Source organism: Panicum hallii, chromosome 5 (genome assembly GCF_002211085.1).
Source record: "Panicum hallii strain FIL2 chromosome 5, PHallii_v3.1, whole genome shotgun sequence".
NCBI lineage: Eukaryota > Viridiplantae > Streptophyta > Magnoliopsida > Poales > Poaceae > Panicum > Panicum hallii.
Genome location: NC_038046.1, coordinates 23,171,912 through 23,185,018, shown reverse-complemented (window position 1 = coordinate 23,185,018; position 13,107 = coordinate 23,171,912). Strand labels below are relative to the sequence as shown.

Sequence of the window (13,107 nt, the reverse complement as noted above, 5' to 3'; positions counted from 1 at the left end):
TTGTTAAGAAGAACAGGGTTCCTCCGCCGAAGAAAATGGGGAAAATCACACAAGCTCAGTGGGAGGAATTTGTTCGTCAGAAGACCGAACCGAAGGCCATAGAGCTGAGCGAAACTAATTCTCAGAGAGCAAAGAAGAACAAACACCCCCATCGCCTCGGGTCAACCGGATATCTCCCTAAAGCAATGGAGTGGAACAGGATAATTGAGGAAGCTATGGCCAATGGCACTTTGGACCCATTATTAAAAGATATCGATGAGCGAGCTCTTCGTTGGATCTTAGCTCGTGCAGGTTTGACTAATGAGGGCAAACTGTTGAATCCAGAATTGGTTGGTGAAGTTGCAGAAAAAGTTCAAGAATATGCAGAAAAGAGAAAGAAGGGCGAGTTTAAGCCTCGGAGGGAGAATGACATACTAACTGCAGCACTAGGCACTCCTGAACACACTGGACGGGCTCGGGGAATCTCTTCTAAGATTTCCTGGAGAGAGGCATTTCCAGAGTATGCAGCGTCATACAGGAAACATGAGAAGGCGAAAAGGACCCTTGAAGAGGCTATTGATGAAAGGGTACAGAAGGCTATTAGTGAAGCAATGAAGAGAATGAAAGAATCAGGATGTGTACCGAGTGAACAGCATCCAGGCCCCATGAGTCCACCTCTAGTCCCTAGCAGTGTAGGATCTGTGCAAAGCTTGGGATCGGGCACCAAGTTCCCTGTAGACTTCATTGTTGAGGACACGCCTTGCCGTCTTCATATTCCAATCAATCGATCTGGGACAAAAACAAAACAGGCTGCTATTGGTGTGGTAAAACCAGGACTGCTTTGCTGCAATGATAGTCCTGTTCCGCCATTCTATGCTGTGGTCCAAGTTCTAGAGATCACAGATAGTGGTTGTGAAGATTGGGAGATAGACTATCCAGTTGAGGGGATCATGACTTTGCAGCAAGCAGTGAATAAGTTGGTCCTTTGGCATCGACGCGACATTAAGTTGGGTGATGAGCTGATCTCAAGCCCGCTATCGCGTCATAAGTCACCAACACCAACACCAACTTCAACACCCATGCAACAGAAAGATAGTTCAATCCCCATGGTGCAGGAAAGTATAGCACCGGCCTCCCACAAAACTAGTGAAACAGTCATATCACCTCTGAAGAAGGCAGTTGAGGAGGGGGATGTGGATAGAATTGTTCCTCAGAATGTTGATGCTGACATTAGAAAGGAAGCAAAGGTTGACACCAATGTTGCAGGGCCAAGTACTTCAAAGAAAATTCATCAACAAATAGCCACTGACAATGTCAAGAAACCGGCAGAAGTTGTGACACGCTACTTGGAAAGGTTGAAGAGAGTTATGACAGATCAGTCAAAAGCAGAATCAGCATCTTGTGGAGTACGCACACGGTCCCAATTAAAAGACAAGCTCGAGGTATGGGAAGAAGATGGAATGATTCATACTCGAGATTCATTACGTCTTAAAGTCGATATCCCGATATACAAGAAGGAGGATGTTCCTCCTAAATTTGTGAATGGGAGGCCGTTCTTGACAACGGTGCAACTTTCTAAGTTGTCGGCTGCAGAGATTACAATGCATGAGTGGTACATGGTGGCTAGCAACAAACACAAACTCGAGGGCTTCTCATATGTTGTGCCAGATGATGCATTTTGGAGCAAAGATAATGTAGATGCTGTGCGGCATTTATTCTTTGACGATCTGTGGTCGTTGTACCATCGAAAAAGGATGGAAACCAACTACTTAACCCTCTTTTGCTTGTAAGTACCTCTAAACTTTAATGTCTGTTAGTTTTGTACAGCACAGATTCTAACAACTATTGCTTCTTACATGTAGGATGCAGTACATAGATGGTAAGAAGAAACAACTTCAGTCAGGTTTTCTTGATCCATTGATGATATCCCAAGCTCGCTACAAAGAAGTTGTTCGGAGACATGGAGAAGAATACAAAGACCTTGATGATGATGAATTTGAGAGAGCAGTAAAAAAGAATCAAAGAAAAAAAATGAGGCTAATGGCAGCATACATCGGGCGAGCCATGTACAATCATGTACAACATGGCAAGGAGTTAATAATAGCTCCGCACCACTTTAAGTAAGTTCTCCACATGGTTTTGAACTACAAATTATGGCAATCGTGATCTTAACATGTGTTTTCGTATATGTATATGTAGTGACCACTACATTTGTATCAAGATCTTTCCAAAGAGTGGTACAGCCATGGTCTTCGACTCGCTGAGAATGGAAAAGGCTGCATATAATGACTTCTTAAGGATTTTACAGAAGTATGACTATTTTACACTTGTACTTACAACTTAGCAAATGTATTCTCACAATGGTATTCTTATATGCAGCGCATACCGTTTTTATTACAAAGATCTTGGCGGCGAGCATCCAGAGGACAAGCCTAATTTGTCAATATCATTATGTTCAACCAGTCAGAAACAACCTCCTGGTACTGTCCTGTGCGGTTATTATGTATGTGAATGGAGTCGTGTCAACCGTAAGGATGTAAGTTCCCTATCATTGTCTATGTTTCAATTTTTTTTATTGCAGCCCATGACATTACTATTACAAAGCACCTTTTGCTTTCATTCCAGGTTTCTAAATCCAACATCAAGGATGAATCGCAAGGAAGAGATATGGCTACTGTCGGCGTGGCTAAGGTTGTAAGAGACTTGCTTTCCTTTTTGCACCGTGAAGTTCTTCCCCCAAATGGACTACTCTTCAATGAAAAGGGAAAGTTGTCTGATCTCCCAGAATTGTACAATCTAGCTCACAGTGTTTAGACCTTGAATTTGTTTAGCTTATGTCATGTGTGGGCTGTTCTTCAATGTTGATGTATGGACTTGAACTTGAGCTGCTGTAAATTATGGTTTGGTGATAATACTATTGTTGTCGTTCTGTGAATGTGATCTGTGATTTGTATGAATCTGTATATCTATTTGCTGTATGAATCTGGATATGATTTCTGAATGCAAATTGAATTTGGATATGAATCTGGACATATTAAACCGCTTGTGATGTGTTAGATCACAAGCGTCTGGGCTTGCAAACCGCTTGTGATATGTATTTATCACAAGCGGCTGGGCTTAAAACCGCTTGTGATATGTTCCTATCACAAGCGGATTGGCTTACAAACAGCCTGTGATATGAATTTATCACAAGCGGCTCGGCTCAAAACCGCCTGTGATATGTTCCTATCACAAGCGGATTGGCTTATAAACAGCCTGTGATATGTTCGTACCACAAGCGGTTTTTCTTTCAACCCGCCTGTGATGTTGGCCTATCACAAGCGGTTTGTTTGGAAGAAACCGCCTGTGATGTTGGCCTATCACAAGCGGTTTGTTTGGAAAAAACCGTCTGTGATGTGTGTCTATCTCAAGCGGTTTTTGATCGACCGCCTGAGATGTTGTTTTACATCACAAGCGGAGCGTCTCAAGCGGTTCCTGAAAGCGCTTGTGTAGAGGCTAACCGGACCGCTTGCGTAGAGCTTTATTGTAGTAGTGTACATAGCTTATTCTTTGGCACTTTCCAGCCTCTGATTGAAGGTTCATATTTATATTGTGGGTCATCCTACTTTAAAGCTTCATATGCTCGGCTATACTTCAATGCTATCTCGAGCATAAGGTAGGTAGAATTCCACCGATCCACAATGTCAAGAGGAGGATGTTTCCAAGCAGGTATACTGTCAAGGGCGTCAATGCCCAAGACAGCAGGACCTCGGCCCCGTAGCTCGTAGCCTCGGCTGGTAGAGGCGGCGGGGGTTTTGCCCGTCTGCCCAATGATGAGATTAGGAAGAGAGGATAAAGATAGGAGATTAGTGATTCTTTCTTGATTCCCTGAAGTTCCCGATTACATCTATTATATAGGCACATAGCCTGATCTCTAAGGAAACAACTCCCTGATCCTAGCTTACCATATAACTAACCAAATCTTTTATCCTATACTTTTCCTAACCACCTGATGGATCTTGCGCCTGTGTACGGGATCGGCGTTGGTAATGCCGTCCCCACATGACATCTCTCCCCCCCTCGACAAGCTGCTCGTCCTCGAGCTGGAAATGCGGGTAACGGTTAATGAAGCTGTCCGCGTCCTCCCAGGTTGCCGAAACAGCCGGCTCGCCCTTCCAATGGACCAAGAGCTGACGAACCCCTCTGGCCAAACGTGAACGAAGGACGTGTTCTGGTTCCGGCACAGCCGTGCCATTGTGGATCTGTGGAAGAGCAGGTGGCGGTGTGCCCACGAACGGCTTCAACAGACCGACATGGAACACGTTGTGAAGGCGTGCTCTGGGTGGCAGCTCCAACCGATATGCGGCCTCGTTGACGACGGCGATGACGCGATACAGCCCGTAGTAGCGTGGCTTGAGCTTTCCTGACATCGGTACGTGGAGCGACGTGGCGGGCCGCTGGCGTAGGCGGAGCCAGACCCAGTCGCCCACCTTGTAGCGGACCTCCCGGTGATACTTGTCATAGTGCCGCTTGTAGACGGCCTGGGCTTGCTCAAGGCGGAGCCGAACGTCAGGCAGGAACTCATCACATTCCGCCATGTTCTTGGTGACCGCTGTGACCCTTGTGTCGCCCGGCTCGTAGGAGCGGATGGAGGGTGGGTCACGGCCGTAGACCACCCGGAACGGAGTGTCGCGTAGCGCAGACTGGTAGGCGGTGTTGTAGATGTACTCCGCCCATGGAAACCAGCGCAGACATTGCCGCGGACGATCGCCGGTGAAGCAGCGCATGTACATGGTGATCACCTTGTTGGCAACCTCTGTCTGGCCGTCAGATTGGGGATGAAACGTTGAGGTCATGTGGATTTTGGCGCCGATGAGCCGCATCAACTCCTGCCAGAAGACGGAGGTGAAAATGGGGTCGCGATCCGACACCATGGACTGTGGAACGCCGTGAAGGCGCACAATCTCGGCGAAGAAGGCCTGCGCTACAGACTCCACCATGTACGGGTGGCCGAGGGGGATGAAGTGGCAGTATTTGCTGAAGTGGTCCACCACCATGAGGATGATGGACTTCCCGCCAACATGTGGAAGCACCTCGACGAAGTCCAGCCCAATTTTTGTCCAGACCATCGTGGGCACGGGCAATGGAAGGAGCAGGCCGGCCGGATGTAGGTGCTCCGACTTGTAGCGTTGGCATGTGGTGCAGGCGCGTACGAAGTCCTGGACGGCGCGCCTGAGGTTGGGGGAGTGACAATCCCGATGTAGATGGTGCAGAGTCTGTTGGACTCCCTCGTGGCCGTCATCGTGCACGGCGGCGATGAGCTCGTGGAGGAGCGGAGACGCCGGCGGAATGAAGAGACGGCCATTGAACACCACCAGTCCATCGAGGAGTGACCATGGGCTGGTTTGCTGGCTAGTGACGAGCTCCCCCCTGAGCGCCACCAGAGCTGGGTCTGTGTCGTGGGCCTAGCGGAGGCCGGCGACGAAGTCGAAGTCGGGGCCAGAGATGGCGAGTAACGTCGGTTCGTCTGTGTCGCATCGGGAGAGAGCGTCAGCCACCGTGTTGGTGCGACCTGCCTTGTACTCGACCGAGAAGTCGAAGCCGAGCAGCTTGCCCACCCAGTGATGCTGCGGGATAGTCACGAGGTGCTGGTCAAGCAAAAACTTGAGACTGAAGTGATCTGTGCATACCAGAAAATGGCGGCCCCATAAATACAGCCTTTGGTGGCGAACAGCTAGAACGAGGCCGATGAGCTCGCGCTCATAAGCTGCCAGAGACCGGTAGCATGGAGCGATGGGCTGACTGAAGAACGCCACCGGGTGTTGCCCTTCGAGGAGAACAGCGCCAAAGCCATGCGTGGAGGCGTCGCATTCAACAACGAAGGGCTGGTCGAAGTTAGGCAGTGCGAGGATGGGCACTGTAGTGACGGCCGTCTTGAGTGCCGTGAACGCCGCCTCAGCCTCGGTGGACCAGGAAAATCCTTCCTTGCGAAGGAGGGCGGTGAGGGGCGTGGTGATGGAGCCAAATTCCTTGATGAACTTGCGGTAGTAGCCTGCAAGGCTGAGGAAACCACACACCACCTGTGCCGAACGGGGCACTGGCCAGTCGGCGACGGCTTGCACCTTGGCCGAATCCATGGCGACGCCGGAGGCGGAGATGATGTGGCTGAGGTAGAAGATGGAGTCGGTGCTGAACGCGTACTTGGATTTCTTGACGAAGAGGTGGTGCTGGTGGAGAATGTTGAGGATGGCACGTACATGATGAAGATGGTCGGTCCATGTGGTGCTGTAGATGAGGATATCATCGAAGAAAACGAGCACGAACTGGCAGAGGAACGGCCGCAGGATGTCATTCATGAGAGCTTGGAACGTCACCGGAGTGTTGCACAACCCGAACGGCATGACCAAGAACTTGTAGAGGCCGTCGTGTGTGCAGAATGCAGTCTTGTCGACGTCCTCGGTGCGCATCCGAACCTGGTGATAGCCGGAGCGGAGATCCAATTTGGAGAAGAAGCGGGTGCCATGAAGCTCGTCGAGGAGTTCATCGACCACCGGGATCGGGTACGCGTCCTTGACCGTGATGGTGTTCAGGGTGCGGTAGTTGAAGCAGAACCGCTAGGTGCCATCAGGCTTTAGCACAAGCAACACCGGGTAGGAAAACGCCGAACAGCTCCTGCGGATGTTGCCTTGTCCCAGCATGGCGGCGCACTGACGTTCCAGCTCGTCCTTGTGCGCGGCGGGGTAGCGGTAGGGGCGGACCGCCACTGGGGCTGCACCCGGGAGAAGTGTGATGGCGTGGTCGTGGGAACACGACGGTGGCATACCTTGCGGCTCAGCGAAGACGGCGGTGAACATGTCGAGGAGGGCTGGAAGGAGGTCGTCGCCGGTGCATGCCCGAAGCGCCGGACTGGAGGGCCGAGCTTGGCCGCGCCAGCACACCCGGTGATCGCCGCGCCAGAAGGACATCGTAAGCGCGCGGAAGTCCCACAAGATGGGTCCCAGAGACGCCAGCCACTGCATGCCCAGGACCACATCGTAGCCGGCAAGAGCCAAGGAGAAGAAGTCCCCAGAAAATGTCTCACCGCCGATGGAGAACGCCACGCCGCGGTACGTGCCCGGGCATGGTACTTGGTCACCGTTTGCCACAGTAACCTGTAGCTTACCTCCAGGCCGGAGTTGGAGCGAGGTGCGGGCGGCCGCCTCCGCAGCAACAAAGTTGTGGGTGGAGCCTGAGTCGAGGAGGGAGAGGAGGAAGGCACCGCCAAGATGAATGCGCACTTGCATCGTCTCGCTGGTATGGATGCCGGTGATCGCGTGCATGGAGATTCGCGGCTCGTCGGCGGCCTGCTCGGCATCCCCGTCATCGTTGTCGAGCACCAAGTCGATGAGGAAGATCCGTTGGCAGACTCTGTTGTGGCCGCGCCCGAACTTCTCGTTGCAATTGAAGTAGAGACCCAGGCGGCGGCGCTCCTCCATCTCTGCCTGGGACAGACGCCGGACCTGGCGCCCTTCCGCAGTCGCCCCGGTCTGTGGGACAGTCCCCAGCGGAGCGAGCACAGGCAGGGGAAGTCGCGGCGGGGGCGCCGGAAGGAGGCCCCTCTGGCCCTGGTGGCGGGATGGCGGCGTGGGGGTCCCCGCGCATTGCGCACGAAGCTCCAGCTTGCGGGCGAGGCTCATGGCGACGGTGAGGGATTGCGAGTTGAGGATCTCGACGTCCAGGCTGAGGGGCGGCTGCAGACCGGCGGTGAAGAGCTGCAGCTTCTGGACCTTCGTCAGGGCGCCGGCGCGGGGAAGCAGGGCCTCAAATCGGTCCTGGTACTCGACGACCGAGCCCGTGCGGCGGCACGCCACCAACTCGCCGAGCGGATTGGAGCGTAGTGGTGGTCCAATGTGCGTATGGAGCAGCTCAGTGAAGTGCCGCTACTATGGCGTACCTTCGTCACGCTGGATCTGCATGAACCACATCTGGGCACCCGCCTCCAGATTGTAGGATGCCATCCATACCTTTTCCTCCTCCACGATGCGCTGTTGGTGGAAGTAGGACTCGCACCTGTTGATGAATGCGAGGGGATCGGACTTGCCATCGAATTTGGGAAAATCCAGCTTCTGGAAATGTGGTGGCCGGTCGTGGTGGTGCTTGCCGGTGTGCGACCCTCGGGGCCTGATGAGGCAGAATCGGTGGAGCGTTGCTTGAATGTGTCGAGCCTGGATTGCAGGGCCTCGACGGTTGCGGTCAGCCTGGTGACGATGGCCGCGAGATCAGCGGTCAACAAGTCAGCCATCGGCGGAGACGTAGGTGGCAAGGGTGAGGCAGCAGTGGGCGAGCGAGCCGGTGGTGGAGGGGATGAGGAACGCCTGGATCGTGATACCAAGTTGTCAAGGGCGTCAATGCCCAAGACAGCAGGACCTCGGCTCCGTAGCTCGTAGCCTCAGCTGGTAGAGGCGGCGGGGGTTTTGCCCGTCTGCCCAATGATGAGATTAGGAAGAGAGGATAAAGATAGGAGATTAGTAATTCTTTCTTGATTCCCTGAAGTTCCCGATTACATCTATTATATAGGCACATAGCCTGATCTCTAAGGAAACAACTCCCTGATCCTAGCTTACCATATAACTAACCAAATCTTTTATCCTATACTTTTCCTAACCACCTGATGGATCTTGCGCCTGTGTACGGGATCGGCGTTGGTAATGCCGTCCCCACATGACATATACCTACTTGCTCCACCATTGCCTTGGACCGTTGCTTCTGAGCTTGAGAACTCTTCGCATACTTAACACTCTCTCTAATGTTCTTTGTTGCATCACTAATATCCTTGAAACCCTCTTGAACAATTAGATTAAGGACATGAGCAGCACAACGACAATGAAATAATTTTCCTTTGCGAAGCAATTGACCCTTGGCAACAAGATTCTCTTGCAAAGTTGTCACAAAGTTGTCATTTACGGGTGCATTATCCAATGTAATTGCAAAAACTTTGCTTCCTATGCTCCAATCTTGAAGTGTGTTCAACAAGGCTGAACATAGTTCTACCATCATGGGGTGACTCTACTAGAGTGAACTTTATGATATGTTTATGAAGTATCCACTCATCATCAATGTTGTGAGCAGTCACACACAAGTAGCCCAAAGTCTGGTTTGAGGTCCACATATCAGCAGTGAGAGAAATCCTTGATTTTAAGCAGCTTAGCACCTTCCTTAGCTCTGACTTTCCTTCCTCATATGAGTTAGTGCAGTCAGATTTAATGGTTGTTCTCGATACTTTTTTGAACTATGGGTTTAAGGCAGCTACAAATGATCTCAACATTGGATATTCAACTAGACTGAATGGCAATTCATGCATAACTAGTTCTTGGCGAGCTACTTCTTGATTAAACCTCCAATCTTTCAAAGATACATCAGGCAAGGACACACCAGAACTCAATTGAGAGATCATATGATCTAATTTAGCTTTCCCCTTACAAGTCTTCATGTATCTACCACAAGCACTTGTTCCACTATCTCTATTAGCTTTGAATATTTGATTGCAATGGATGCATTGAGCTTCTACTACCATCCTATTTTCATATATTGGCTCAAATTCTTGCCATATATGTGAGGTAAGTTTGAAGACCCTATAATAAGATTTCAAAGATTTAACTACTTTAACTACTGCAAAATTATTGATGTCATGAAAAGATTTAACTACTGCAGAAATATTAAGTGGCAATAGATTCTAATACTATCTATCCCGAGATACGACTTCTTTTGCTGATAAAATGAGATATTGGGGATTCTTGTGGAGAGCTTGGCAATTCTGTTGATGGGGACATGATCCTTGGGGATAGCAACATCCTGATCCCAGTTGACCTTGCAGGTACTAGTGGTGACACCGGCACTGTTGGTGACTTGAATCGCTTTGCGTTTGTGCCTTTGTCCACTTCACCGCAGAGACCTTACGCTTTCCTACTGATAACATATCATCCCCTCGGTCTGCATAGACAAAAATATGTATTACAACATGGTCTATGAGAAAGCACTCCAGGAAAGCATGGTTGTTTGCTAAAACTGTGTTTCTTGATTGAGCTCACTGCAGAGTATTTCTCTTGCAAAAGAACAATGGTTGGTTGCCATTCTGGCCATCTAAACTACAAGAGCAAGTGACCGATCATAGTAGAGGTACAGATCACATCTCCATCGATCCAGCAAAAATGATTGCAGAACACAATAAAATTTCCACTTCCATTCTTGGCAAGAAACCTAACCTGTGCTTGCTTCCTCCTCTTTCCTTCCCTGATTGCCTCCCAATTTGCCGCGACGGCGGTGGTGGCTGAAGATGACGGTGGAGGAGGATCAGCAGACGACGGAGGTGATGATTCCTCGTGCTAGCAGTGGGCACGGGCATAGTCTACAAAAGATAAATAGTAATGCACTTTTGTTGTGCTAGATTCACATAAAGAGAGCATGCTATGCTAGAACAAACAAGTATTATAAGTGCAACTACTTTTAAAATGTATCAGTAACTTGATTAAGCATACCCATTATTTGAGGTATGGCAAAGTCGTGTACAAAATGAAACAGGACTCAAACTAAAAACAGTCTACAGTCTTTCTAAGAAAACAATCTACACATGTATTTGAGTTTGAACTGCTGCCACTACAAATGCCCCTTAAATGTGCAATCCGCCACTACCGATTCACCATAACAAATAAGAAAACAAATGCCAAATGATATGGTGACAAATCAAAAATGGAAAAAAATGTAAATTGCAGTATGTACTTCTCAATTCTGCCATGCCCTACAAATTTGCCTTTCCCTTCGAATCCATTTTAGCCTCTGTGCAGCTCTGCCTCTTTGTGTGCACCACGCGGCCAGCGGCCGCCGCAAGAAAGCAGTATCTACACGCAGCGTGCCTGCCCGCAACTGCACCCGTCTGAAGCTATCTGCTCTCCGGCGTCGATGATCCGTAATGTTGTGATGCCATCACCTGCGCGCATGCGAACCATCGCCTACGCGGCCCCGCGCTACGGTTACGCATGCAGCATGCTCTTCTAACTACGCATCTCATTCAGCAGTTTGAACTTTGAAGCTCGAACAGGCAGCCATGGCAGCCACTGTGTAGATGCAGTGGGCTAAATCAAGGTATGCCGTGGCAAAGAAACATGACCTGTGGTTGCTTCCTCCTCTCCCCTTCCCAGATTGCCTCTCGATGTGCTGTGACCACGGCGGCGGCGGTTGAAGACGAGATCATAGACATGGCAGCAGACCTCAAAGATGGAGAAGGACCAGCAGTTAATGGTGGTGACGATGTCCTCGTGGCAGGCGCGGGCACGGGTACGGACGGCGGCAACGGCAACGAAGAAATCCTTCCTGATGCAGGAGGCGGTGGCAACGGAGGCAGCGCACGCGGAGGAGTCGTCACAACGGAAAGCAGCAACACCGGTGGGACGGAGCTAGGGTTCCCCATGGTGGCGGTGCTGCGGAGCGCGGCTGAGACGGCGGCCGCTGCGGGGAGCTGGGAGGGCGATGCGTGATGTGCGGGCTGTGTGGGTTACCCGCATACGACCACTTCAGCAAATTGGGCTGGGATGCGGGATTATGTGGGCTAACGGTGCTGCCTAACCCAGCGGGTTAGCTGAGTGGCCCGCGCCACTTGCATCCTGAGTTGGCGATGATCTTGACGTGGCCCTCTACGCTGACGCACGAGCAGGTGTATTAGTACCGGTATTTCATCGGCTGACAGCACTGCAGGTCTCCAAGGTGATCTTCCTCGTGCGCCTTGAAACGAATCGGTGCTTGTAGCCTAAGAGAAGGAGGGATAAATTAGACAATTCTAAAATCTTAACTTATAGCTCGAGCTAGTTTGGACAAAATATAATCTTGAACATACTATCTAGATATGCAACTAAGATTCATCTAGTGTGAAACCCTCATCCTAAAGAGTGTTGTAACCTATAGCCAATCCTAGCAAGATACTACACTAAGAATATAACGGCACACAAGCTGTAAGTATGTAATGCGGAAACGTAAAGGAGAGGATAGGGGAAGCAAACTCTTGATGTAATGATTTATTCTATGGTATCAGTAGGCACTAAGCCACCTCTAGTCCATGTTGTTGAAGCACTCACAAAGAGTCTTGCTTTCCGGTCACCAAGTCTCTTCTGGAGCTCTTCTTAACTTACCACAAAGGCTCGGCCTCTAAAGCTCACGCCAAGTCCCGAGTCACCTTGATGCCACCTTCACTATGAAGCTTTCCACGAGGGAGGGAGCTCCTCATCCCCCGCATAAAAGCCGTCGTCACCACTTCACACTAAGCCGGAGGGTGAAGACTTGTCAATGAGCCACGAAAACTCCAAGGGGCCGCCACACCGAGATTACAGCCGAGGGCGCTCCTCATCCCCCGCACAAAGCCGTCGTCACCACTTCACACTAAGCCGGAGGGCAAAGACTTGTCAATGAGCCACGAAGACTCCAAGGGGCCGCCACACCGAGATTACAGCCGAGGCTCACTCAAGAACCACCACAAGGCATCTACATCTTGCCCTCTCACTTTAACTAGAGCTAGCCTAGCACTATCACTCACAAAGCTTATCTAAAGCCTAAGGATTTGATCAATGAGCTCTTGGATGGCTTGGAGAACTTTCTTTAGAGCATGGGTGCTTCACACAAACTCCAGCAGTCTCAAATGACCCGGGATGAGGCCTTATATAGGCTAAAAATCCACTCCTAGCCGTTGCATGCTTTTCTGCAAAAAAGACTAAAGTGTGGGTTAAACTGGTCATAGCCGTCGGTTTAACCGCTCACTTTGAATTTGATTGCGTCATTGCACCGATGCACCGTCGGTGCAACTGTCATGAAGGAATTCTCTGAGACAGAACGTAGCAACTCAAAATTTGGTACTGTATCAACAAACTACGAATGCACCGACGACTCTGATGGTACCGTCGGTTCAACCAGTGTCTCTATGTTTCTTCACTTGATCGTCATTGGAGCTGACAGACGCACTGATGCATACCGTCGGTTAAACCGGTGCTACCGACTTGATCATAGTAGCAATTCTCCAATGCACCGGTCAGTTTATTTTCCATGCTGTCGGTTTAACCGATACATGTATTCACATTGAACCTTATCCAATTTGTCCCTGCGGTCAATTGGACACCCCAAATTGGACAC

General features: G+C 50.3%; 2 protein-coding genes across 2 annotated transcripts; both read right to left on the bottom strand.

Moving 5' to 3' along the window:
- Nucleotides 1-5,423: 5,423 nt before the first annotated feature.
- LOC112892564 lies at nt 5,424-8,994 on the bottom strand. Its single transcript, XM_025959699.1, has 4 exons — nt 8,674-8,994; nt 7,962-8,195; nt 6,621-7,877; nt 5,424-6,572 (listed from the first exon to the last, which is right to left on the bottom strand). The coding sequence occupies exons 1-4, from the start codon at nt 8,992-8,994 to the stop codon at nt 5,424-5,426; spliced, it is 2,961 nt and encodes a 986-aa protein (XP_025815484.1).
- Nucleotides 8,995-9,338: 344 nt separating this feature from the next.
- Nucleotides 9,339-11,463, bottom strand: LOC112895286 (lysine-rich arabinogalactan protein 19). Its single transcript, XM_025963235.1, has 3 exons — nt 11,102-11,463; nt 10,200-10,342; nt 9,339-9,927 (listed from the first exon to the last, which is right to left on the bottom strand). Exons 1-3 carry the CDS (start codon nt 11,399-11,401, stop codon nt 9,915-9,917), a joined length of 456 nt encoding a protein of 151 aa, XP_025819020.1. The 5' UTR covers nt 11,402-11,463; the 3' UTR covers nt 9,339-9,914.
- Between the last annotated feature and the right edge of the window lie 1,644 nt (nt 11,464-13,107).

Excerpts from the sequence above, each read along its gene's own strand:
- LOC112892564 (XM_025959699.1), bottom strand. The coding sequence starts at position 8,994 with ATGATGGTAGAACTATGTTCAGCCTTGTTGAACACACTTCAAGATTGG. Across the intron at positions 8,196-8,673 it reads CCAAGGCAATGGTGGAGCAA|GCTGACCGCAACCGTCGAGG; the intron begins GTAGGTATATGT and ends CATCGTCACCAG. Across the intron at positions 6,573-6,620 it reads ACATCCGCAGGAGCTGTTCG|CGGTTCTGCTTCAACTACCG; the intron begins GCGTTTTCCTAC and ends GATGGCACCTAG.
- LOC112895286 (XM_025963235.1), bottom strand. The coding sequence starts at position 11,401 with ATGGGGAACCCTAGCTCCGTCCCACCGGTGTTGCTGCTTTCCGTTGTG. Across the intron at positions 10,343-11,101 it reads AGAGGAGGAAGCAACCACAG|ACTATGCCCGTGCCCACTGC; the intron begins GTCATGTTTCTT and ends TATCTTTTGTAG.